The sequence below is a fragment of the Phoca vitulina genome, unplaced genomic scaffold (assembly GCF_004348235.1).
Source record: "Phoca vitulina isolate PV1807 unplaced genomic scaffold, GSC_HSeal_1.0 scaffold7, whole genome shotgun sequence".
In the NCBI taxonomy this organism is placed as follows: Eukaryota; Metazoa; Chordata; class Mammalia; order Carnivora; family Phocidae; genus Phoca; species Phoca vitulina.
Window position 1 is genome coordinate 69,506,603 of NW_022589710.1, and position 27,619 is coordinate 69,534,221.

A 27,619-nucleotide genomic window follows, 5' to 3' on the forward strand; every position below is an offset into this window, starting at 1 on the left:
CTTCTCCCTCTCCCATCCCCCTGCTTCTGTTCCCTCTCTCACTGTGTCTCTCTCTGTCAAATAAATAAAATCTTTAAAAAAAAAATAAATAAAAAAAATAAAATTTTTGTTGCTGCTGTGAATGGCATTTTTTCCTTAGCTGTTATGAATAATATGGGAAGGCTGTAACATTTGTATAACATCTTGTATCTGAGCACCCTTTGAACTCACTCTCATTTTGGACATCAGAATTAAGCAAGTTTGTGTTATTTTTAAAATTACACATCATTTTTTCCTTTGACGTACAGTTCTCTGAATTGTAACACATTTATAGATTCATGTTACTACCACCGTAATCAAGATACAGAAAAGTAGCTACAGAGAGCTGTCAGGTCAAGCTGTTTTTTAAAGGATGGGCCAAATACCAACATGTTTATCTGTTAATAGGAATAATCTGACAGAAAGGGGGAAAGTGGTGCCGTGGGAGAGATATTTGAGAGGGTGAAAGGAGGTGGCGGAAGTATTGGCCCTGGTAATGTGGACAGTTCTTACACAGAAACAGGAGAAAGGTAGAGGGCCCTGGCCTAGGTGCAGCTCAGGACTCTGTGTGGTGGTGTGGGAGCTTATGGAGGTTTTCTGCTCATTGCAAGTATTTTTTCAGTAAAATGGAAAGCAAGATCATCAGCTAAGAGTGTGATTATCAAGGAGATAGGAGATATTAGAGATGTGAGAAGTTACAGTAATTACTGGGCAAGCGGAAGAGTTAACGGACTGGAAGAATGTAGTAGAATTGCCAGGTGGCCTTAAGGCTTCCCTAAGGGGATCATGGATTTAAAGTGGGAATAAGCAGCATGGCTGGAAATTACTCTCCAGCAACATTCAGGTACCCAGAGACAAGCATGGCATTTATAGATAGTTGGGATTTTTTCACACTAAGTGTAGAGAATGGGAACAGAGCAAGGGCATTGATTTGGAATACCTAAGGGAGTGATTACAGTGAAGGACTACAGATTTGAATAGGAAATAACTTGAGAGAGAAGACAAATCATAAGAAGGTGGTGGGACCAGTCATTATGGATCCTGGTGAGTTCAGACAGTTATTGGCGTTCTAGATTGAGTAGTCAGGAAAGGTAGAGGAGGTGATAGAGAGTGGGAAGCTCAAAATTAAGGTCAGAAAGGGTTTTCCAGTATTGGTAGTTCTAGAGATTGGAGTATAACAATGTAAGTGGCTTAAGTGTGTGAATTTTTTTTTCCTCTCTAGAACCTTTTTAGACTCTTCACATTTATCCTTGCTATTCAGAAATTTCACAGTGATGGGCGCCTGGGTGGCTCAGTTGGTTAAGCGACTGCCTTCGGCTCAGGTCATGATCCTGGAGTCCCCGGATCGAGTCCCGCATCGGGCTCCCTGCTCAGCGGGGAGTCTGCTTCTCCCTCTGACCCTCCCCCCTCTCATGTGCTCTCTCTCGCTCTCTCTCTCTCTCAAATAAATAAAATCTTTAAAAAAAAAAAAAAAGAAAAAGAAATTTCACAGTGAGGTACAGGGAGTTAGTTGATCTGCATCCATTCTTCTTGATTGCTCATTGGACCCTTTCAATTTGGAGATTCTTGTCTTTCAGTTCCAGAGAATTGTCTCATTTTATTATTTAAAAATCTTCATTCTGTAATTGTTACTAATCAGAGACTGGAACTCTTGGAAAAGAACCTTGACTTTTTTTGAAAAAAATCTGTTTTCCATGTGCGTTTCTATTTTATTTTCTGGGCAATGTCTTTAATTTCATCTTTTGTTAAATTTGTGTGTATGTGCGTCCTGTTGTATGTCCTCCCCCTTCCTCCCAGCTCTTTCTTTCTTTCTTTTTTCTTTTTTTTTTTTAAGATTTAATTTATTCATTTGTCAGAGAGAGAGAGAGAGAGAGAGAAAAAGCAGAAGCAGCTGAAGCGGCAGGCAGAGGGAGAAGCAGGCTCCCCACTGAGCAAGGAGCTCGATGCAGGACTCGATCCCAGAAGCTGAAGGTAGACACCCAACCGGCTGAGCCATCCAGGCGCCCCTCTCCCAGCTCTTTCTTGTTCTCTGATTATTTGTTTGTATAGTATCCAGTTCTGGGATCATGAATGCGGTTTCTTCTGTTAACAACTCCCTGTGAGGGTAATAAAGGCTCTTCTCTTTTTTTTTTTTTTTTTGTTTTAATAGATTCTGCTTCCTGCACCATTTCTCTTTTCTCTGGGGTTCTTCCTTGGTAACTGTCTGTCATACAGAGCCTTTCTTTGGAATCTGATAATCTGTGGTCATCTGTTTGTATTTCAGATGGAGCTCTCAGAAGCTCATCAATAGCTGAGTTTGCAAACATAGGATATGTTTGACCACACGTAGCTTTCCTGTTGGGAGTTGTCTGGTGCTTTTATTGCAGGACCCCAGATATCTGTGTCTTTAGATCTCTTCTCTGAGGCCATTTCGTTTCTGTAAATAAGAATCCTCTGTTCTGCCTGGGAGGAGCTGGCCGTCCAACCCCTCATGGTAGTCTGACACTTAATGTCCCCTTTTTCATCTCCAGGCCTGTTCCTGTCCTCTGCTGGGCTCATTGAACTTGATTCTCATCATCTCCACAGAAAACATTTTTAGCCTCTACAGAGCCAGTGGTTATTGGCTGGTTGGGGAGCAGCACACATTCTGCATACAGACTTGTAACCGTGTAATTAGCCCAGTAGCTCCACTGCTGCCTCCCAAGTTGGGAGCCCTGCCCGAGTTACGCTGGGCAAATCATGTTGTTTCTGGTGATGGTTTTCTCTGCTCTCTTTCAGAAAATTACTGAACTATTTTCCCCACTGTTGTCTTGTTTTTATGAGGAAGAAACCCCTATTGTACAAAACAAATTATTGTTAACTGTGCTGTTGTGCCTGTATGCTTACTGTCTGTCCTCCACACTTCACTGGAAGTGAGCTCTTAACCTGCTTGCATCTGTGTCCTGTCTCCGGCGCTGAAGGAGGCACCAGAGAGCAGGAAGGGGAAGGGTTAGATCTGGCACCTCATTCACCGTTTGTTGTTGATTGTAAGAATGATAAACTGTAGTTCTTCATTCCGGGTGTGCTCAACTTCTTGGGACTTTAGATAAGTGGTTTTATATTTTAGTAACAACTTTTTGTGTGTGAAGATCATCTTCACAGAGAGTTCGGAGACTAGAGAGGAAGAAAATCCCACACTTAAAATATTCTGAATACCATTTTTATCTTTGTATATTCTCCATATGTATGTTTTTTCATCATATTTTTGGTCATAATTTTGTATTCTGGTTTTTCTCTCTCAGAATTTCATGCCGAGCAGTTCTCCACGCAGCTTCATGGTCATTGTACCAGGTTTAGTGGTTGTGTGCGGTTGCATTGATTAGAACGACATTTCCCAGATTCTTTATGTCTCAGAATGCCTTTAAACTTTTAAAATTGAGGACTCCCAGGATTCCTGGGTGGCTCAGTTGGTTAAGTGTCTGCCTTCAGCCCAGGTCATGATCCCAGGATCCAGGGATGGAGTCCCACATCCGGCTCCTTGCTTGGCAGGGAGCCTGCTTCTCCCTCTGCCTGCCACTCCCCCTGCTTGTGCGTGCGCTCTCTCTCTCTCTGACAAATAAGTAAATAAAATCTTTTTTAAAAAAAATGAGGACGGGGCACCTGGGTGGCTCAGCTGTTAAGCATCTGCCTTCGGCTCAGGTCATGATCCCAGGGTCCTGGGATCGAGCCCCGCATCGGGCTCCCTGCTCAGCGGGGAGCCTGCTTCTCCCTCTACCCCTCCCCTTTCTTTCTCTCTCTCAAATAAATAAAATCTTTTAAAAATAAATAAAAGTAAAAATAAGTAAAAATTTAAAAAATTGAGGACTCCCAAAAAGCCTTTGTTTACATGGGTTGTATAGACTGATATTTACCATACTAGAAGTTAACACTAATAAATTTAAAACATATATTAATTCATTTAAAGTAATAACAGGGGGTGCCTGGGTGGCTCAGTCGTTAAGCGTCTGCCTTCGGCTCAGGTCATGATCCCAGGGTTCTGGGATCGAGCCCCGCATCGGGCTCCCTGCTCTGCGGGAAGCCTGCTTCTCCCTCTCCCACTTCCCCTGCTTGTGTTCCCTCTCTTACTATGTCTCTCTCTGTCAAATAAATAAAATCTTTAAAATAAATAAATAAATAAATAAAATAATAACAGGGATGCCTGGGTGGCTCAGATGGTTAAGCATATGCCTTCGGCTCAGGTCTTGAACCCAGGGTCCTGGGATCGAGTCCTACACTGGGCTCCCTGCTCAGCGGGGAGCCTGCTTCTCCCTCTCCCTCTGCCTGCTGCTCCCCCTGCTTGTGCTCTCTTTCTCTATCTCTCTGACAAATAAATCTTTAAAAAAAATAAAGTAATAACAGACCTATTACATTTAATTTAAATAACTTTTTTTTTTTTTAGATTTCATTTATTTATTTGACAGAGAGACAGCGAGAGAGGGAATACAAGCAGGGGGAGTGGGAGAGGGTGAAGCAGGCCTCCCGCCGAGCAGGGAGCCTGATGTGGGGCTCAATCCTAGGACCCTGGGATCATGACCTGAGCAGAAGGCAGACGCTTAACGACTGAGCCACCCAGGCGCCCCTAAATAACATTTTTATGAGGAAAAAACCCCTATTGTACAAAACAAATTATTGAAAAGAGTGACATTGTTTTAGTTTTTTGCAAGTATCTTTAGTGTCTGTTTTAATAGAAGGTTGCTGGGTTTTCATATATTCTTCTGCATTTATGTCAGTATACTGCTTTGGTCAAAGTTTTTTAAAGTTATTTATTTGAGAGAGAGCAAGCGAGCGAGCACGAGTGGGGGGGAAGGGCAGAGGGAGAGGGAGAAGAGGGAGAAACAGGCTCCCCACTGAGCAGGGAGCCCATGAGGGGCTCGATCCCAGGACTCTGGGATCATGACATGAGCCGAAGGCAGATGTTTAACTGACTGAGCCACCCAGGTGCCCTTGGTTGAAGTTTATGAAGAAAATCTGACCTCACACAGATAATATAACTAGAAAAGAGAGGAGTGTCTTAATTCCCTTTTTCAGATAATTGCAAATATTGTTCTTTGATACTCTAGTAAAACTCAGCAAGTAGTAATTTTTGGTGGCAGAGGGGGCAATGATTAATGGAATGTTTATTCAAAACAACTATAGTGACTGCCAAAAAGTATTGATACCCAGAACAATTTGCTTCATTTGGAAATTAATAGTAGTAGATTTGGAAGTGAGCGAGCAGAAGGGTGAAAGACAGGCTCCTATTCCACTAACAGATATAGTTGAAAAGTATAAAGATGTTCATCTTGCTTTTAATACAATCTGGAGGTGGAGTATTTACAGTTGGTGTGCAGAAAAAGAGAACCTCACCTGAACCCAGTTTCTACAAATTAAAAATCACTTACACAACTGTTACACTTTTTTTATTGTGGTAAAATATACATAACATGAAATTTACCATTTTAACCATTTTAAGTGTACAGTTTGGCGGCCTTAAGTACATTTGCATTGTGCAACCGTCACCATCACCCATCTCTAGAACAGATACAGTTGATCTCACTTGCAAATTCCGTATTTTAGGATTCATCTGCTCACTACAATTTGTTTGTAATTCCAGAATCAGTACTTGCGATGCTTTTGCAGTATTTGTGGACATGCACAAAGCATCAGAAAGTTTGAATTGCCCAATGTATGCATCCCCGGCTGAGATCCAACAAGGTGATGATGCTCTGCCTTGTTTCAGCTTTCATACCACAACAAATGCTCTCTTTGTGGTCTGTTTACTCCATGGTTTTTGCATTTTTGTGCTTTTTGTTGTCAATTTTGCTGTTTAAAATGGCCCCCAAGTGTAGGGCTGAAGTACTAGCCAGTGTTTCTAAGTGTAAGGCTGTGATGTGCCTGATAGAGAAAACACATTTGTTAGATAAGCTTCATTCAGACATGAGTTAGGTTCTGCTGGCTGACAGTTCAGTGTTACTGAATCGATGATACGTAGTAAATAAGGTGTGCTTAAAAAGAAACACACATAAAACAAGGTTATGTATTGATCAGTTGATGAAAGTTTTTATGACCAGGGGCCCATAGGAACCTAACCCTGTATTTCCTCTAGGAGCAGTATTCACGGTGGCTTTGTAGAACATAATTACCATACCAGCAACAAACAACTATCTCTGTTTTTGAAAGAGAAATTATCTGGTGTTTTCCCCTAACAGATATATGGAGAAGGGTATTGAAAAATCACAGGCTTTCCTTGTATATCTATGATTTTTGATTCGCCATTAATGTTTTCAAGGGGGAGCACTACGAAGCAAATTGAGAGCTCTCTACATGGGACATGGTATGTGGAGGCTGCTGGTCATGTGCCTGGCTTAGCTTCCTGGTGGTCAGTAGGAAAGTTGCCACATACACAGCACAAAGTGATTTTCTCAGTGAGGTTTCCCTGGATTGTACCCTTCTTTGGGCACACTCTAGGCTTGTATGTGCCCTGCTATGTGGGCCTCAGATTTTTATCTTCCAGAAATTGTTTAAAGTCACTTTTCTCCTGATGGCACCTCTCCCATTCTCTTTGTCATTCTGTCTTTGTTCTTTAATTGGACCAGCAGGTGGGAGAAGAGGGAAATGCATGGGATCAATATGCCACCTTTAACTAAATGCCCTCATTGTGGTTATGAGAAACCTTTTCACTTAGTTATTTATATTCAAGTTCAATTATGCAGTTTAAAGAGTCAAGGCTTGTTTAAAAACTGAGTCCCGTGATCCCCCACCCCCATTTCCTAATCTCCCAAGATGGCCAATTTCAGTCTTTTAAACTTTTTTTTTTTTTTTTAGTTTTTATTTTAATTCCAGTTAGTTAACATACAGTATTATATTAGTTTCAGGTGTACAATATAAACTGATTCTTTAGGTTTTACTTCTATCTTTAACATGCTTTTATTCTTTTTTTTTTTAAGATTTTGTTTTATTTATTTGACAGAGAGAGACACAGCGAGAGAGGGAACACAAGCAGGAGGAGTGGGAGAGGGAGAAGCAGGCTTCCCGCGGAGCAGGGAGCCCGATGCGGGGCTCGATCCCAGGACCCTGGGATCATGACCTGAGCTGAAGGCAGACGTTTAACGACTGAGCCACCCAGGCGCCCAACATGCTTTTATTCTTTAAAAACATTTTTTATTGAAGTATAGTTGATACACAGCATGCTCTTATTCTTATTTCATTTTTTGGTTTTAGGCATTATCTGCTGTCTTTTCATGATGGTTATTTAGAGTCACGATTGATTTTTTTTTTTTTTTTAAAGATTTTATTTATTTATTTGAGAGAGAGAGAATGAGAGAGAGCAAGCACATGAGAGGGGTGAGGGTCAGAGGGAGAAGCAGACTCCCTGCTGAGCAGGGAGCCCGATGCGGGACTCGATCCAGGGACTCCAGGATCATGACCTGAGCCGAAGGCAGTCGCTTAACCAACTGAGCCACCCAGGCGCCCCTGATTTTTTTTTTTTAAATAAACTCCGTATTGAAATATAACACACATCCAGAAAAAGTGCCCAGATCATAAGTGTACACCTTGATGAATTAATACAAAGTAAACACATTTGCATAACCATGACCCAGGGCAAAACTATACTATGACTTGAACCCCAGAAGCTTCTCTTCTGTCTTCTTCTACTCACTTCTCTGTCCTTCCTCCCCAGGGTAACCACTGTCTTGACTTATAACACTGTAGATCATTTTTTGTCTTCCTTAATGTGCTAATGGAATCATACAGTATATATTATTTTGTGTCTGCCTCTTTTACTGCACTTTATGTTTGTGACATTCTTCCATGTTGTGTTTCTTCCATGTGTTGGGCATTATGTTTTAATTTGAAGTTTTATTTTGTAGCCGCTTATTGTAGTTGTTCAGCTTGGTCTTTATTGCTGTGGACTGAATTGTGTCTCTCAAAAATCATATATTAAATCCCTAACCCCCAATGTATTTGGAGATAGGGCTTTTGTGGAAATAGGTTAAATTAGATCATAAAGGTGGGGTCTTGATCCAGTAGGATTAGTGTCCTTACAAGAAGAGACACCAGAAAGCTGCTCCCTCTCCACCATGTAAGGAAGGACACAGTGAGAAGGGGGCCATCTGCAAGCCAAGAGGAAAAGCCTCACCAGGAACTGACCATGCTGGTCAGACTCTGATCTTGGACTTCCAGCCTTCCAGTCTGTGAGAAAATAAATTTCTGTTGTTTAAGCCACTCAGTCTATGGTATTTTTGTTATTGCAGCCTGAGCTAATAATCCATCCTTCCAGGCTACTGCATCCTCTTAAAGACCTGGGATCTTTTTTTGACTGCTCTTTTAGTGTTTGTGGATGCTTTAATGCATGTTGGGAGCAGGATTTTGGGACCTTTGACCAGTAGAAAATTGACAGGAAGTGAAAGATAAGGGTATTTATTTCTCTGGTGGGTGTTTGCTACAGGTTTATTGGGCCCTCTAGGGTGACGTATATTGAGGGAAGCCCTTCTCGTGTATGAGCTCTCTTTATCCCTCTTTTGTAATTTTCCACTTTGTTTCTGGCATCAGGGTGAATAAATGGAATTTCCCAGAACTTTACACAACAAGTGGCAGGGGCATTCCTCTTTTCTCCCCAGTGAACTCCCTTGGCTTTTGCTATGCACGCCCCATCCCCCGCCAAAAAAAACCTCCAGAAAACTCCACAACCTTGGGAACGTGTGTGGTCTTCTCTCCAGTCTCCATCTTTCTCAGGTACCTGGTGATGCCCCCACAGTTGCTTCCTCTCTTATTGACTTCAAGGTCTGAGCTCTCCCCCAGGCGCTAGCTCTGGGCCAAGATTATTTTGGTAGTTGAGTCACCCCAGCAGGGAGCTGGAGGAAGAGGGGATTATAGGCTTCCCCCTCAGGCTTCATGGCCACACAGATTCACATCACTGTAAATTGCAGTGTTTCACTCAGAGGACACTTTTAATAAAATGACTCTCTTCTACAGTTTGATTTAGCTGAATGAAACACATTTTGAGCTCCTGCTTTTGCTTTAAATACTATTTGAATAGCAGTATTTGAAAAAGAAAATGCTTAAGAATAGAATCTTTTCTGTAAAATAGAAGGCAGATACCGAACAGAGCCAGAAGAAGCTAGTGATCAAGAGTCTGGTCATGAGAGGGGCGCCTGGGTGGCTCAGTTGGTTAGGTGACTGCCTTTGGCTCAGGTCATGATCCCAGGATCCTGGGATCGAGCCCCGCATTGGGCTCCCTGCTCGACGGGGGGCCTGTTACTCCCTCTCCTTCTGCCGCTCTCCTGCTCTCTCTCTCTGCCAAATAAATAAAATAAATAAATAAAATCTTTAAAAAAAAAAAGAGTCTGGTCATGAGAATAGAAACCAGGTCTCAGAGGATCAGAGGGAAGAAGAACCAGAAAGGCAGAATATTTGATAGATCTGGCCATCAGAAGGAGGAAGAAAACAGAATGGTGGCCAGAAAGGAATAGTATATCTAAGGGGTTTCTTTGGAAATTGGGAGATCCATGGATACCACATAAAATTACTTATGAAAGTACAGTTTGAAGAAAATTAATCCATTAATCTTTGAAATAATGTTAATTTTTTGAAAAGATTTTATTTATTTGGGGGAGCAAGCGAGAGAGAGCATGAGCATAGGGAGGGGCAGCGGGAGAGAGAGAAGCAGACGCCCTGCCAACCAGGGAGCCCAGTGTGATGCAGGGCTTGATCCCAGGACCCTGAGATCATGACCTGAGCCAAAGGCAGATGCTTAACCAACTGAGCCACCCAGGCACCCCTGAAATAATGTAATTTTTAAAATTATTTATTTAATTTTATTTATTTAAATTAAAATTTAAAATGATATCTGTTAAAACACCAGAAACCCTATTTCTTCACTCTTCTGTCTCCATCTCGAACACGTGTGTGGTTACTGAGTATGAGTGGTCAGGGCTCACATAAGCTCAGGAAGCGCTTATGTACCTGGTAGTATGTTGGGGCTATAACAAGACGTCAGTCCCCAGGTGAGATGTGAACAAGGTCATTGTTTGTATATTCCAGCCACTGACATTTCCTTTCGCTTTTTTTTTTTACTATGGTTTCCACCAAGACTTGCGTTTTCCGAATATGAAATCAGAATTCTGTCTTTGCTTTTTTCATGCACACACACGCTAACTCTCTACCCCTCCTGCATTTCTGATTTCTTTTTCCTCCCCAGTTGGGGTGGGCTGGGGTGATGGGTCCTTACGCTCTAGGGTCAAGTTCACTGGGTGCCATGTTAGCAGCATTTGTCTGTGTTTAGCTCCTCTGGAGGTCAGTGGGTTCATAGGAAGTAATAGATACCTTAGGCAGATGGAGGCTTTAGGCCAAGTGAAGCAGGGGTCGTTGTTTTTTTAAGTGTTAATATGAATAAGTGCAGCAGTTCTTGAAGTAGCTATGGGGACCCCTGGAGGTCTCTCTGGAGAACCTTTTAGAGGGTCTGCAAAGTCAATACTATTTTTGTAATATTATTAAGACAGTACTTTTTCCATTCTCTTTCATGAACCTAAAGTAAAATTTTCCAGAGGCTATATGACGTGTGACATCACAACAGATTGAATATATGATATATGAGAATTTCATAAAAATGTTATTTATATTAACATGTAATGGGCTTATTTTTTTCAGTTTATTGTGATAAAATACACATAACATAAAATTACTCTTAACTATTTTTAAAAGTGTGCGTTTCAGTAGTATTGAATACATTTATATTGTGCAACCATTACCATCATGCATCTCCAGACCTATTTTCACCTTGTAAAACTGAAACTCTGTATCCATAAATACTAATTCCCCATTCCTTCCTTCCCCCATTCTTTCTCTCTCTATGAATGTGAACTCTCTAGGAACCTCATAAAGTGGAATCATGTAGTACCTGTCCTTTTGTGTCTGGCTTGTTTCATTTAACATAGTGTCCTCAAGGTTCATCCATGCTATAGCATGTGTCAGAATTTCCTCCCTTTTTAAGACTGAAAAATATTCTACTGTATGGAGACACCACATTAGGCTTATCCATTCATCACTCTGTGGACGCTGGGGTTACTTCCACATCTTAGCTATTGTGAATAGTGCTGCTATGAATGTGGGTGTACAAACATCTATTTAAGTCCCTGCTTTTGGTTCTTCTGGGTACATACCCAGAAATGGAATTGCTTGATCATATGGTAATTCTATTTTTAATTTTTTGGGGGAACTCTGTACTGTTTTCCACAGCAGCTGTACCATTTTACATTCCTACCAACAGTGCACAAGGTTTCCAGTTTCCCTACATCTTTACTGCTTGTTGTTTTCTGGGAGGTTGTTTTGTTTTTTTATAGTAGCCATCTTGATGGGTGTGAAATGGTATGTTGGAGTTTTGGTTTGCATTTCCCTAATGATCAGTGATGTTGAGCATCTTTTTTATGTGCTTACTGGCCGTTTGTACAGTTAACCCTTGAACTACATGGTTTGAATTGGGCAGGTTTACTTATATGTAGATTTTTTTCTTTAAATGCAGTAGAGTACTATATTTTCTCTTATCATTTTTGTAATACATTTTCTTTTCTCTAGCTTACTTTATTGTAAGAACACACACAACATACAAAATATGTGTTAACTATATTATCAGTAAGGCTTCCCATCAACAATAGGCTATTAGTAAAGTTTTGGGGGAGTCAGAAGTTATTCATGGATTTTAAACTTGGAGGGGGCAGTGCCCCTACTCCCATATTGTTTAGGAGTCCACTGTAGATCTTCTTTGGGGAAATGTCTCTTTAGGTCCTTTGCCCATTTTTCAATTGGGTTTTTTTGTCGTTGAGTTGTAGGAGTTCTCTCTATATTCTTGATATTAATCCCTTCTCAGATCTATGATTTGTAAATATTTTCCCCATTCTCTGGGTTGCCTTTTTACTCTATCAATATTGTCTTTTGATGCACAGAATTTAAAAATTTTTGTGAAGTCTAATTTGGCTATTTCTTTTGTTGCCTGTGCCTTTTGTGTCATATCTAAGAAATCACTGCCCAGTCCAGTTTTGTGAAGCTTTTGCTGTATGTTTTCTTCTAAAACATTAGAAGAAATTTAAAATTTAAAACTAGTTTTAAATCTTACATTTCGGTGTTTGGTCCATTTTGCAGTAATTTTTGTAGATGATGTTAGGTAAGATCTTGTTCAGTTTCATTCTTTTGCATGTGGATATCCAGTTTTCCCAGCACCATTTGTTGAATATTATGTTGAAATGAATCTTACTATGTTCAATACTTATTTTTACAATTTTTCAGTTTTCATTTGTAATAAGGTAAATATTAATAGATATAACCCACATTTGGGATCATTAGTAATCTTTAAGAGTGTAAAGGGGACCAAAAAGTTTGAGTACTACTGACGTAGAGGATCTCCAAGCACTTTCCCCAGACTTTTACTCCCTTTCTTCAGTGGTGCTTTTTATTGGATCTGGTCCTGAAGGATGCACAGTAGGAATACAGCCTCATCAGTGTGGGGTTAGATCATTTGTTGTCCTGGACCTCAGTTGCAAAGCTGAGTTAATTATGTTCTCCGGTTCCTGGCAAAGCCTCTTTCTTCACTTATGTTCCCTTTCATCCCCTGTTGTTACCCTCTCCCCCCATTCTGGATATCCCTTGTTCCTAGAAGTCACTTTTATTCTAGAAAGGACAACATACCAGATAAGGACGCTGCTGCAAGTCCACTTAGTAAATATTAGTAAAACTGATTTTTTTTTTTTTTAAGATAAGTTTGTATGACTAGAAGCTATAGTTCTTTCTTTCTGTATCTTAGTGGCTTGTTAAGACTGCTTGGGGCCGGGGCGCCTGGGTGGCTCAGTCGGTTAAGCGTCTGCCTTCGGCTCAGGTCATGATCCCAGGGTCCTGGGATCGAGCCCCGCATCGGGCTCCCTGCTCGGCGGGGAGCCTGCTTCTCCCTCTCTCTCTGCTGCTCCCCCTGCTTGTGCTCTATCCCTCTCTCTCTCTCAAATAAATAATAAAATCTTAAAAAAAAAAAAAAAAAAAAAAGACTGCTTGGGGTTTACTCACCCCTTTTTGAACAAAGGTGACCAGGTAATCCATTTGTTGTCTCTGTACATGTTTCACTTGGCCTACAGATTGCTGTGGAACTAGTCCCTTTTCCTTCTTTAACTACCTAAAGATCTTTTCTATTTTTTTTTTAATAAAATGTTTTTAAAGTTTCAGATTGAACTCCAACCTATTAGTTCGTATATTTACTTAATTATCAAACTCTTACTGTGTGCAAGACACTCTGAGCAAGGCATTCTGGGCTGTATAAATCTGTAAAAGCTGTACGTACTGCCCTTGGATCCCAGAGTCAGATAAAATTAAAATATTGGATTGCTTCTCAGCCTTTTGGCTAAGAGCAAGTGTAGTATCTGTTCCTCTCAGTTTAATATCTGATACATCCTCTGTCTGAGGACAATACATTAAATGGATTTGGGGAACTAGGAAATGGAATAGGAGCTTGCTCCATCCACTCCATGCATTGACCTGGTATTGCAGTACTTCCAGGAATGGTGCAACCACCACCACTCCTGCCCTTGGATTAAAATTAAAAAAAAAAAATTTTTTTATTTTTTTTTAAATTTAAGTATTGCTAAATAGGGAATAGATCTTCATTGTCCTACGTTTTTAGAAGTGTTTTCATTATATAATCAATCTCTCTCTGTTTCTCTCATGTCCCACATGTCTGGGCATTTACAAAACTATTACCAGTTAGTCTGTAGTTACCAAATTTATAAAATCTATAAATATTTATTAATTTATTTTTTTCTAGGTTGCAATAAAAATAATTGACAAAACTCAGTTGAATCCAACAAGTCTACAAAAGGTAAGATTGGTTCGGTATCCAGTATTTTTTAAAATGATTTTCAGTGGTAATTGCCATCTAATTGGTCCCACCAATACCTCAACTGCTATTTGTATATATTATGTTTAGTACAATAAGCTTCCTATTTCTCAATGAATGCAACTTAGGTGTAGTATTATATGAAAAGTTGTTGGATTTTTTTCCTTCAGATGAAGATAATGATTTTTAAATGTTCTTAATAGCACAAATGGAAGGCTGTACATTTTAATTGAATATTCTAACTATTGACTAGAACAGAGTTTTTAAACATAAGACAGAACATACTTTTGTGTAATTACTCTTACGCAGAGTCATATACCTTTCTCATAGCTAGTACTGAGGTCTTTAAAGTCAGCACTTTGGCTTTATTAAACTCTGTCACTATGGCTAATTAAGGACTGATGATTAATACATATGAAAGGAAAATATAAAAATACAAATGATAGTTGAAAACATGGTTGTAATGCACTGTTGCGAGTTGTATCATCTAACGGAGATCAGAAGTCCTCCACCTTGTTGCATGTTAGAATCACCTGGACCTCTTTGCAATGTCTTGATGACTGGCCCAGAGAGATTTAATTGCTCAGGTTAGGGCCTTGGCATAGGTATTTCACTGGTGCATTCGTGAATGATTAATGATCTTCATAATAAAATGCTTCTAGTTCTTTTTAGTCTTGCAAAGCCTTTTGCATCATTTGATTTCTAGATTTGGCCTATAGTAGTTGGGGTTTTAGAGACTAGGAACTAGGAACAGGAAATCTGAATTAAAATCCTGGGTCTGCCACGTAATCAAATGTCTAACTTGACCTTGAGCCAATTACTTAACTTTCTTTTTTTTTCCAGTTAACTTTCTTGACCCCAGGTTTCTGGTCTTTAAAATAGAGATAATTTCATCTTCTCAGGATGGATGTATTAATAAAATAATGCACTTAAAAGAGCTTTGTAAACTTCAAAGCATTTCACATGTAAGATATTATAAGCGTATTGCCCTATATAAATTCCTGATGTTTTCTTAATGGTTATTTTCCATTTATATCATCATAATTTTGAAGTCCTGTCCGTGTGTGTGTGTGTGTGTGTGTGAGAGAGAGAGAGAGAGAGAGAGGTGGGGAGGAAGGTACTTTATCTTGCACTAAAAATGGTACTTAACAAGTGGTTCTGCAGGCCAGAGTGAGTCTTAATGGCACTCAAGGTGGCCTGGAATGGACCCAAAAATTCCAGTCCTTTCTTCTGAGGATAAAACTGTATCCATTACTTTAAACTTTTATTTCTTCATATATCTAAGGACTTGGCATTAATAAGTAAGTTGGGGTTACTAAAATTTGGTATTCAGAACTAAAATTAGCATATAAAGAAGTTTACTGAGGGTTCTAGTTCAGTATCCTAATGATGTTACAAGTCTTCCACTATTCAGGCATCCTTGCGGATAACTGGAATTCTAGCAGTTTTCTAGGGAGAATTTTATCATGGTTTTGTCTTTAGTTGGTTGTAATTTTTCCCTCCTTCCTTGCTTTTTTTTTCATTATTTTGGATAAGAGTGTTCTATTGCTGCTGTTCTTTATTATTATTACAAATTACTGTTTGTAAACATCATTATCAGTTTAGTACATGATAGGTTGTCTGGTTAGCCTGATAATGTGAATATGCATATTTATATCAGCATTAATTTGGGCACATGATAATAATAGGTAAGACTTTAAGAAGCCAGATCTGTCCAAGTTAAATAACTTGATAAGTGTAGTATTTTAAGCTTATAGGGCATTTTATTTTTTATTTTTCTATTGAAGTATAATTTACATATAGTGTTATATTTCAGGTGTACAATATAATGATTCAGCAGTTCTATGCATTATTCAGTGCTCATCACGATAAGTATACTCTTAATCCCCTTTGTTTTATTCATCCATCCCCCACGCACCTCCTCTCTGGCAACCACCAGTCTGTTCTCTGTATTTACAGAGTCTGTTACTTTGGGACACCTGGGTGGCTCAGTTGGTTAAGTGTTCAACTCTTGGTTTTGGCTCAGGTCATGATCTCAGGTTGTGGGATTGAGCTCCCTGTCGGGTGGGCTCCACACACTGTGCAGAGTCTATTTGTCCCTCTCTCTGCCCTCTGCCTCTCCCCTTGCTCTCTCTCTAAAAATGAATAAATAAAATCTTTTTTTTTTAAGTGTTGTTTGTCTCTTTTTTCTTTGTTCATTTGTTTCTTAAATTCTACATATGAGTGAAATCATGTGGTATTTGTCTTTCTCTGACTTCACTTAGTATTATACTTTCTAGGTCCATCCATGTTGTTGCAAATGACAAGATCTTGTTCTTTTTTATGGCTGAGTAATATTCCTGTGTGTGTGTGTGTGTGTGTGTGTGTGTGTGTGTGTGTGTACACACATCTTCTTTACTCATTCATCTGTGAATGGATACTTGGGTTACTTCCACATCTTGGCTATTGTAAATAATGTTCCAAGAAACATATGGGTGCATATATCTTTTCAAATTAGTGTTTTCATTTTCTTTGGGTAAATACCCAGTGGTGGAATTACTGGATCTTATGATAATTCTATTTTTAATTTTTTGAAGAACCTCCATGCTGTTTTCCATAGTGGCTGCACCAGCTTTCATTCCCACCAGCAGTGCATTAGGGTTCCTTTTTCTCCATGTCCTCTCCAACTTTTGTTTTTTGTTGTCCTTTTGATTCCAGCCATTCTGACAGGTGTTAGGTGGTATCACATTGTGGTTTTGATTTGCATTTCCCTGATGCTGAGCGATGCTGAGCATCTTTTTCATGTGTCTGTTGGCCATCTCTATGTCTTCCTGGGAAAAATGTCTATTCAGATCCTCTGCCCATTTTTATTGGATTATTTTTAGTTTTTGGTGTTGGGTTTTATAAGTTCTTTATATATTTTGGATATTGACTCCTTATTGGATATATCATTTGCAGATATTTTTTCTCATTTGGTAGGTTGTCTTGTTGATGGCTCCCTTTGCTGTGTAAAGGCATTTTATTTTTGTATAATCTCAGTAGTTTAATTTTGCTTTTGTTTCCTTTGCCTGAGAGACAGATCTAGAAGAATGTTTCTATGGTTGATTGAAATTATTGCCTGTGTTTTCTTCTAGGAGTTGTATAGTTTCAGATCTCATATTTAGGCCTTTAATCACTTTTGAGTCTATTTTTGTGTGTTGTGTAAGAAAGTGGTCCAGTTTCATCTCTTTTTTTTTTTTTCTGAGGAACCTCCATACTGTCCACTTTCATCTTTTGCATGTAGCTGTCTAGTTTTCCCAGCACCATTTATTAAAATATAGGGCATTATTTTAAATCATGTGTATTAGTTCATATTCTTTTCTTATAAATTAGAAGCATTCTCTGTATATTCCTGTACAATTGTTTTTCACTGAATTCCTTTTCCATGGAAAAGTTGCCACAGGGTGGAATTTACATGGCGTCTTTTCTTTTCTTTTTTAAAGATTTTATTTATTTATTTGACAGAGAGATAGCGAGAGCAGGAACACAAGGGAAGTGGGAGAGGGAGAAGCAGGCTTCCCACTGAGCAGGGAGCCCGATGTGGGGCTTGATCCCAGGACCTGGGATCATGACCTGAGCCGAAGGCAGACGCTTAACGACTGAGCCACCCAGGCGCCCCAATATGGTGTCTTTTCCCTTGGAATAGTACTTCCTACTTTTTTCTTCCTCAGCGCCATGCACAGTTGTATCACATCTGCATTAGGAACAGCTCTCTTTATATTGTGATTTTAAGCCTTGAAGCTTATACATTTCTCAGTGCTTATCATGATGAGCCCCGAGTAATGTATAGAATTGTTGAATCATTCTATTATATACCTGAAACTAATGCAGCACCTTAGAAGGTAGCATTCACTTTAAGGAACATTCTGCCAGCAACAAAATGTAATCTTTTTGTACTGCCACTATCAAAAAATGTGGACTGGCTCATTTAAGGAGTGTTTTAACACAGGTGTTAAAATAGTATCCATTTCAACATGTTCAAATTATTCAGGCTTGCACACTGAATTGTGCACATTTGCAAACTAATGTTACTTTCACAGACAAGTTTCTTCATTTTTCCTTTTTATTTTTCCAGTCATTGCATTAATAAATGTTAGATTCTAGTAAGAGATATTTTTCTGCATTGTTCTTGTACTTCTCAACTTCGAACTACTATTCCTGAGATGTTTTCTGTTTATAAATGTTTTAGATCAGCCTTTTTTTTTTTTTTCTTAAGGTCAGCCTTTTTTTTTTTTTTTTTTTTTTAAAGATTTTATTTATTTATTTGAGAGAGAGAGAATGAGAGACGGAGAGCACGAGAGGGAAGAGGGCAGAGGGAGAAGCAGACTCCCTGCTGAGCAGGGAGCCCGATGTGGGACTCGATCCCGGGACTCCAGGATCATGACCTGAGCCGAAGGCAGTCGCTTAACCAACTGAGCCACCCAGGCGCCCAAGGTCAACCTTTTTAATGTTGTGTACCTATAATGGTTTTGAAAGCAGCAGGTATAAGAAATATGTTAGTCTTCTTTTTGGTTTTACAAAGTCATTTTTAACTTTGGTTTGGTTATATGTGAGTAATTTTGCTGGGTCTTGTTTTAGTTTGTCGTTAAGAAGCAAGTAATGGCTCATTTTTAAAAATATGTTTACCTAGGGGCGCCTGGGTGGCTCAGTTGGTTAAGCGACTGCCTTCGGCTCAGGTCATGATCCAGGAGTCTCGGGATCGAGTCCCGCATCGGACTCCCTGCTCAGCAGGGAGTCTGCTTCTCCCTCTGATCCTCCCCCCTCTCATGTTCTCTCTCTGTCTCATTCTCTCTCTCAAATAAATAAATAAAATCTTTAAAAAAAAAAAAATGTTTACCTATTCAAAAATGCTAGTCTCTATTAAAAGACATTCCAGTATACTCAGTGTAACCCATCTAAAGTTATTATTGTTCTTTTTCAGTCTTGGAGTAGAATGTTAACATAAAGAAAGTGTATAGAGTGATGGTTAGGAACACTGTGAAGCCAGGCTGCATGGATTCAAATCCAGGTTTAATCCAGCCTAGCTGTGTGACAAGTCATTTAACCTCCCCAGGGTCTTAGTTTCCCCACTTATAAAATGGGAATAATAATAGTAGGTCATAGGGCTGTAGAAAGAATTAAATGAGTTAACATTTATTTTTTTATTTTCTTTAAAAAAAATTTTTTTTTAAGTTCCAGTTAGTTTTAACATACAGTGTAATATTAGTTTTAGGTGTACAATAGAGTGATTTCAACACTTCCATACAACACCCGGTACTCATCACAGTAAGTGCACTCCAGTCCTTCATCCCCAAAACTTACCAGATCTATCCATCCTTCTACCTCCCTTCTAGTAACCATCATTTTGTTGTCTATAGTTAAGAGTCTGTTTCTTGGTTTGCCTCCCTCTCTTTTCCCCTTTTCTTGTTTATTTTGTTTCTTAAATTCCACACATGACTGAAATCATATATTTGTTTCTATCTGATTGACTTATTTCACTTAGCATTATACTCTAGGTCCATCCACGTTGTTGCAAATGGAAAGATTTCATTCTTTTTTGTGACTGAGTAATATTCCGTGTGTGTGTGTGTGTGTGTGTGTGTGAGAGAGAGAGAGAGAGACACACCACATCTTTATCCATTTGTCAGTTGATGGACACGTGGGCTGTTTCCATATTCCATAATTTGTCTATTGTAGATAACACTGATAAAAACATAGGGGTGAGTGTATCCCTTTGAATTATTTTTGTATTCTTTGGGTGAATACCCAGTAGCATGATTGCTGGATCATAGGGTAGTTCTATTTTTAACTTTTTGAGGAACTTCCATAGTATTTTCCACAATGGATACATTGGTTACATTACATTCCACAATAGTTTTCATTCCCACCAACGGTGCAAAAGGGTTCCCCTTTCTCCACGTCCTCACCAACACCTGTTGTTGATTGACCCTGTGTTACTGATTTTAGCCCTTCTGACAGGTGTGGGTTAATACCACATTGTTGTTTTAATTGCATTTCCCTGATGATAAGTCAGGATGAGTTTCTTTCATGTGCCTCTTGGCCATCTGTATGTCTTCTTTGGAAAAATGTCTGTTCATGTCTTCTGCCCATTTTTTAATTGGATTATTCGTTTTTTGGGTGTTGAATTGTATCAGTTCTTATTAAATATTTTTTTTTTTTTTTTTAAAGATTTTATTTATTTATTTGACAGAGAGAGACAGCCAGAGAGGGAACACAAGCAGGGGGAGTGGGAAAGCGAGAAGCAGGCTTCCGCTGAGCAGGGAGCCTGATGTGGGGCTCGATCCCAGGACCCTGAGATCATGACCTGAGCTGAAGGCAGTCGCTTAACCAACTGAGCCACCCAGGCGCCCCTCTTATTAAATATTTTAGATACTAACCCTTTATTGGATATGTCATTTACAGATACCTTCTCCCATTCTGTAGGTTGTCTTTTAGTTCTGTTGATTGTTTCCTTTGCTATGCAGAAGCTTATTATTTTGGTGTATAGTTTATTTTTTATTTTGTTTCCCTTGCCTGGGGGGACTTACCTAGAAAGAAGTTACTATGTAAATAAGTTAATATTTAAAAGCCCTTAGAAGAACAGAGACTAGTACCTGACACAGGGTAAGGACTGAATGAATGCTTGTTATTGTGTGTCCTGCTAAATATTAGGTTTTTGTTTGCTTGGTTTTGAGGGGTAAAGGGTGTTGCTTGTTTGTTTAAAACTTTCCCCTTACAGGAAATAAGTAAAGCTTAAGAACTGAGTGTTAGGTTCTGGCTCAGTCTCTTTTGTACAAGGACTTAATTGCAGTGCACTGTTTCCGGTAATGGCAAATATTTGAGCATTTAATGCTGAGCATTTTTCTGAGTGTATTACCTGTATGAACTCATTGTATTAGCTTGCTCAAGCTGCTACAACAAAATACCATAGGTTGGGTGACACATAAACAATAGACCTTTATTTCACACAGTTCTAGAGGCTGGGAAGCCCAAAATCAGGGTGCCAGCCTGGTCGGGTTCTGGTGAGAGTGCTCCCTCTGGCTTGCAGGGGGCTGCTGTCACACCTTCTCTGATGTCTCCACTTAGAAGGGCAGTAATCCCATCGTGAGGACCTACCCTAAGACCCCATCTAAACCTACTTAACTTCTGAATGCTCCATCTCCAAATACCATCACATGGTGGGTTAGGGTTTCAACATAGGAATCTTGGGGGAACACAGTTCAGTCCATAGCATTCATTCACTCTTTACAACTTCGTGAGCTAAGTTCTATTATTCAGGAAAGAAAGGCCAGGGCGATTAAAAAACCTGCCCAAAGTCTTTTAATTTATAAGTGATGGGTACTTGGGCACGCCTTCCATGACAGGTTTAGTCAGCTTTGAGTCAAGCATTAGTGAACTTAAAATGAAAATGTGTTTGCCACAGTTCAGATAATGGAGCACTTTGGTAAGCAGTGCCCTGGGATTACGACTGAATGTTCGTTACCTGGGGATTCCTTGTCATTAGATACTAGAGCCTTTGCTTCCCATGTTCTTACACATAGAAGTGTTGAACTTTTTCACATTAGCTAGTCTGATGGGTATGTTTTCATCTTCATGTTCTGTTGGTTTTCCAATGAGGTGACTGACTCCGAAGTAGATATAGTTCAGCTTTCCAGCTAGTAAGTGGTGGGGTGAACATGTAAATCCTGCTCTGACTCCAAAATACAGTTCTTTCCACTCCACTGTGCCACCTTACTGTAATTAGTTAAATTTTCCCAATTTAGGATTATGAGAACTTGGACTGGAACTAACCCAAGATTTTCCTTTGTAGTCCCTATAAAGAAGTTAGTAGTTTAAAGTTGGGAGGAATATTTCTAGTACTTAAGAGAAGTAGGCCTTGTACTCCACCTCTCCCTCTAAACATTGCATAAGCCATGTTTTTATGCAGCTTTTTTTTTATTCACTCATTCATTCAACAAACACTTATTAAATACCTACCGTATGCCGGACACTGTTCTAAGCAGTGTGGAGACAACATTGAACCAAGTTAAGTTCCTGCTTTAATGGAATTGACATCCTAGTAGGAGAGCAGCAGCAAACAAATATATAATGTCATGTCAATGCTGTGAAGAAAATAAAGCAAAGTGTATTAACTATATTTTGTTATTTTCTGTTTTCTTGATGTTCTAGCACCTGAGACTATGCTGACCTGGGAGAGACTGCCCCTCCCAGGGCAGCTAATTCCTAGAAATAGCAGACTACTCCCCTGTGAGTGTACTGTTTATATGCAAACAAATTAATCCAGAGCTCATACTCAGAACCACCTCCTTTATCTGGCTCTTAAACTCCAGGAGGCAATATTCCTCTGCCCTAATCAACCCAGGGCCAGGTGGCAGACAACTAGAGACTGTATTTATACCCCAGAGCCTACTGAAATGGTTCAGACAAGCCAATCCTCAGCCTGTTACCCTGCTTGATCTTGCCTTTCCTGTGGAAACCAAGATAAAGATTCTTTCCCATGCTTTCCCTTTGCTCCTTGTGCCTCCTGACTGACCCTGGTGCTTCCCCATGTGGCATTGTGTGCCCCCTTCTCTTGTGAACTGTTAATAACAATTATCGTTTCAGTGCCAGTCCTGATGTCTTGGCTCACCGTACCTAAATAATAGTAGAACCTTCATTTTAAAACATAGGCTGGGGGCGCCTGGGTGGCTCAGTCGTTAAGCGTCTGCCTTCGGCTCAGGTCATGATCCCAGAGTCCTGGGATCGAGCCCCGCGTCGGGCTCCCTGCTCGGCAGGAAGCCTGCTTCTCCCTCTTCCACCCCCTCTGCTTGTGTTCCCTCTCTCGCTGTGTCTCTCTCTGTCAAATAAATAAAATATTTAAAAAAATAAAAAATAAATAAAACATAGGCTGAAGAGATAATATTTGAAGGAATATTTCAAATGAAAAATAGGGGTGGTCTCTTACTAATTCATTTAAGAAACATCCATGTCCTCCTGAACCAAGCTCTGTGATGTCTCCAGTGAGTCAGATAAGTGCAGTGGACTCTGGGCGAACCCATGTGCTATACAGTAAAATTTCACCTAGGCGTTGAAGGATCTAAATATTTTTTACCAGGGTGCCTAAGTAGCTCAGTTAGTTAAGCCTCCGACTCTTGATCTCAGCTCAGGTCTTGATCTCAGGGTTGTGAGTTCAAGCCCCACGTTGAGCTCCACACTGGGCATGAAGCCTACTTACAATAATAATAATAATATGTGTAATAATAATAACATAAAATAATATAGTTACATATTATTATATATATAATAGTTATTATTTTATATATATAATATAATAACTATTATTATAATTACACTAAATATTTTTTACCGAGTAAGAAAGATGGAAAGACCTTTGTAGTCTCATTGTGGTGTTGGCATGGGGGCACTCATTAAGTGTTGGTAGGGGGACTGCGTGCACAGCCAAGGGGCGGCGCAGCAACAGGCTGGGGAGAGCTGTGCAAGTGCAGAGTAGTGCATGAAGGAAGACGCACCAGAGCTCCCATTGGGCCCTGTGGGAGCCCTTGGTACCCAGTGCTTTTAAGGAACAGTCATCTATGTGCAGTAAACTTTTTTTTTTTTTTAAAGATTTTGTTTATTTATTTGACAGAGAGAGACAAGGAGAGAGGGAACACAAGCAGGGGGAGTGGGAGAGAGAGAAGCAGGCAGGGAGCTGAGCAGGGAGCCCGATGCAGGGCTCTATCCCAGGACGCTGGGATCATGACCTGAGCCGAAGGCAGACGCTTAACGACTGAGCCATCCAGGCGCCCGTATGTGCAGTAAACTTTTCAGTGATTCCCTGACCTTCCCCTGGGTTGTTCTAAGATTTTGTTATGTTAGAAATAGTCTTTTTGGTGGCAGAAACTTAATTGTCACCATACTCTGCCACAATCAATTTAAACAATAATTCGGTTTTTTTTTTAACTGGAGTCACTTAATTAAAAGCAAGAAATTTATAACATGTAATGAAATAATTGTTTAGAATATGTATTTATGACAGCTGGTTAGTTAGCCAGTTTTAAACACATCTAGGGACAGAGGCGCACTTCTTCCTTATGGCATCTTGTTCCAGTGTTGGATAGCTATAGTTAATAGATTTTTTCCCTTTAGTTTGCACTGGCATCTGTCTTCTAGAAACGTCTACAACATTGTTCTCTATTCTGCCATATGGAGCTAGAGAGGTTAAATCTACCACTGCAAACATAACCAGCTATTTTGAGTTTTCTTGGTTCCTTCTCCAGAGTCAATACTCAGCTTTTTGGGCCAGCCGCAGGAATGCCCTTGACACAGACCTAATTTATTCGATACCTGCAACTGATTTTTTTTCTTACCTGAATTCAACTCCTGCTGAAGATCATTTAATTGGTTTTCTGCCACAATTCCAGTCTGTTGAGGTATTTTGAATAGTGAGTCTTCTGTATTAGCTATCCCTTCTAGTTTGGTGCTGCGTGAACTGGATAAGGATGTCTTCATCCAATTAAAATATCTGACAAGGCCCTTCAGTGGAGACTCCATCCTTTAGTTGATCCTGCTGACCTAGTAGCAAAGCATTTTTTGAGTTAAGATTCAAGCACTATTCTTCAATCCAGACTTTTAGTAAGAGAGAAAGGGAAATCCTCTGTTTTAAAAAATATAGTCAAGGGGCGCCTGGGTGGCTCAGTTGGTTGAGCGGCTGCCTTCGGCTCAGGTCATGATCCCAGGGTCTTGGGATCGAGCCCCACGTGGGGCTCTCTGCTCAACGGGAGCCTGCTTCTCCCTCTCCCTCTGCCTGCTGCTCCGCCTGTTTGTGCTCTCTCTCTGTGTCAAATAAATAAAATCTTAAAAAAAAATAAAAATAGAAACTTAGTCAAATTAAGAAAAGAATGGACATTAAGTTGCAGTATATGCAAAATACACAGTAGGTTGCTGAAGGATTATTAAAGCATTGTTGACTATAGATTCCTTTTATAAGGGTTTTTTGGGGGAAATCTACTTACGCCCCCTCAGCCTGTTTTCTTCTTAAAGCTGGTGTTTGTTTTGGAGCCACTGCTAATGCTCAGAGCTCTGTGACAGTGGGGGCCTTTTTGGCATCCCAGAGAATGTTCGTTGTGGGACAAGTCAGGGAACTGTATAATTTGAAGGCAGAGAGAGAACCAGTTCACGCTTTTCATGTGGTCTACAATGTAGTTACTTTTACTGCTACTACCACTTGGGTCACTTTTGCTTCAGACTCCTTAAACCAGTCATTTTCAACCCTTGCTGTGTAATAGTATCATCTGTGGAGTTAAAAAACAGAAAAACAGAAAACAAAACAAAGAAAAAACAACCATGTTTCCTTCAGAACACACCGAGCCTCCCCAGTTCTGGCTTGATAGGCCTGGGGTGAAGAGGAAGGTCCCAAAGTACACAGCCCAAGTGAGAATGGCTTCAGACTTCCTTTGGTTCCCTCTTAAGTTCTTAATTTCTCTTGTCTCCCACAAGGTCACCTGTTTTAAAAATGACCCCTCCCTCAGTGGTCTAAGTCTTAGACACTGCCCGTGGTTCCTGCTCCTCTCCATCTCTTTTCCTGGGAATGCCTGTACCCAGTTTTTGGACTTATTTCCTTCCCCTGTCCCATCAGGTAGGCACAAGTCATTTTGGGAACCTTTTTCATTGAACAACTCTGTTCATCTTTTCTTCATACCTCTTCTTTCCAGCCTGACTTGTAGCAAGCTAGCAGTTCAGGCTGTTAACAATAGTAGTTACAAGGGTCCTGTTATTTACAATACAGTGTCTGCATCCAGATCACTGTAATGAATCTGGTAAACTCAAACAGGGTGGGGTAAATGAAATCTAAAACCCTTCTTGATTATACATATTCAAAATATTAAGACTAGAAATGTATGTATATTTCTTTATTTTTAAATTTCAAAAGCTGTAGTAGAAAGGCAAGAAAACAGAGCTTCAGTGTTGACAACTGCTTTACTGGGGAACTTTTCAGTTTACTGCCAGACTTACTTTTGCTTCAGCAGGAAATAATGCAGCTTGATATTTAAAGTAGATTGTGAATTTGAGAATATATATTTTTATAAATTATAGCAATACTTATACCAATTATAATTATACCCAGCATATATTATAATTGTACCCGTGATTCATTATTGCTATTTTAGAAAAGTCCCTAAAGAACCAAATGTTTTAAATAGGTTAAACTTAGAGCATGGCATGGACCCATTTGTAGGAAATCAAAAATTGGGCACAAATTAGGCCTTTGGAAGAGAATCATACTAACAACAGTAACAGCCAGAATCACAACCCCATACTGAGTGTTTGTTGTGTGCCAGGTACTGTTCCAAGCTTTCCACACATCAGGCTCCTTCAATTGTGTGGGTACCAGGGTTCCAGGAAGGTCATGTCACCTAGACTGAGTGTTAGAGCCGGGGTAGGGCCAGGTATTGTGCTCCAGAGCTCAAATTCTTTTTTTTTTTTTTTTAAGATTTTATTTCTTTATTTGTCAGGGAGAGAGACAGAGGGAGAGAGAGCAGCAGGCAGAGGGAGAAGCAGGCTCTCCCCTGAGTAAGGAGCCCGATGCTGGACTCGACCCCAGGACCCTGGGATCATGACCTGAGCCAAAGGCAGCCGCTTGACGACTGAGCCACCCAGGCGCCCCCAGAGCTCAAATTCTTAATGACTGTGCACAGCACCTACATCACGCATTGCCTTTTTTCCACATCAGCCCTGTGACGTAGCTTTTTTTATCTATATTTTACAGATGAGCAGACTGAAGTTTTAACATTTTGCACCTTGTTCAGTCATCCAGTGAGGAAGTGACTACATTAGTGTTAGAACCTAAAGCCCTAACTTCCAATAGTCTTGTTCTACCATGTCCCCTTGGGAAGGAATCAGGCCCAGCCCCTTCCTTATGGGGATAGCAAAGGAGCATACTGAAGTTCAGCTTGCATATGGTGGACACCCAGTAAAATCTGTTCTTTATTAAGTGCCAAATTTATTTTAACACTAAATTAATATCTTCTCATATTACCCTGATTCCAGGAATTTTGACCACCAGAACCTGGGGTTTTTGGGAGTGGGAGAATCTCTTTGTCTTGGAAATATTTAATCATAAAAATCCACATTGCTGCTGCTCTTACTTTAAATTTTTAAAAACTGGGGTGCCTGGATGGCTCAGTCGGTTAAGTGGCTGCCTTCGGCTCGGGTCGTGATCCCAGGGTCCCGGGATCGAGCCCCGCATCGGGCTCCCTGCTCAGCGGGGAGCCTGCTTCTCCCTCTCCCTCTGCCTGCCTCTCTGCCTGCCTCTCTGCCTACTTGTTCTCTCTCTCTGTCAAATAAATAAATAAAATCTTAAAAAAATTTTTTTAAAAAACTGCTTAATTTTATTAATCAGCTCAAACTAAGCAATTATTTAAAATTCAGTTTTAATTTTTATTAACTGCTTTACATACAAAAAAGTTAGATGTTTATAGTGTAAATATTATAGGAAATGAACATCCATTTACTTCAAGAAATGGATCATCAGCAATACCTATAAATCACTCACACTGTGGCCCTCTCCAACTTGATTGCCCTTCTTCCTTTCCCACCTACCAGGTAACCACTAACAAGAATTTTGTGTTATTTTCTTGATTGTCTTTATAATTTTACCTTATATGGAGTCTCATCAAAATAGTGTAAAGGTTTTTTTATCTTTTCCAAAAATATTGTAAAGGTTTTAAATACTATATAAATGTAATCATATTATATGTATCCTTCTATTTGCTTTCT

General features: G+C 39.8%; 1 protein-coding gene and 1 non-coding gene across 9 annotated transcripts in view; both read left to right on the forward strand.

Annotated features, from left to right (window-relative positions):
• Positions 1 to 27,619, forward strand: part of MARK3 (microtubule affinity regulating kinase 3) — a 116,418-nt gene that overhangs the window by 33,942 nt on the left and 54,857 nt on the right. For 6 of the 8 annotated variants that reach the window (XM_032405981.1, XM_032405982.1, XM_032405986.1 and 3 more), the window contains exon 3: positions 13,796 to 13,849. The exons of 1 other annotated variant lie outside the window; for it this stretch is intronic. In XM_032405981.1, coding sequence (XP_032261872.1) covers positions 13,796 to 13,849 — 54 coding nt within the window. Of the gene's footprint in view, positions 1 to 5,608; positions 5,710 to 13,795; positions 13,850 to 27,619 lie in introns of all 8 variants that reach the window. One more of the 8 variants, XM_032405989.1, reaches the window with a different exon arrangement.
• LOC116633436 lies at positions 13,356 to 13,546 on the forward strand. Its single transcript, XR_004299714.1, has one exon. It is a non-coding gene; the product is annotated as a U2 spliceosomal RNA (small nuclear RNA).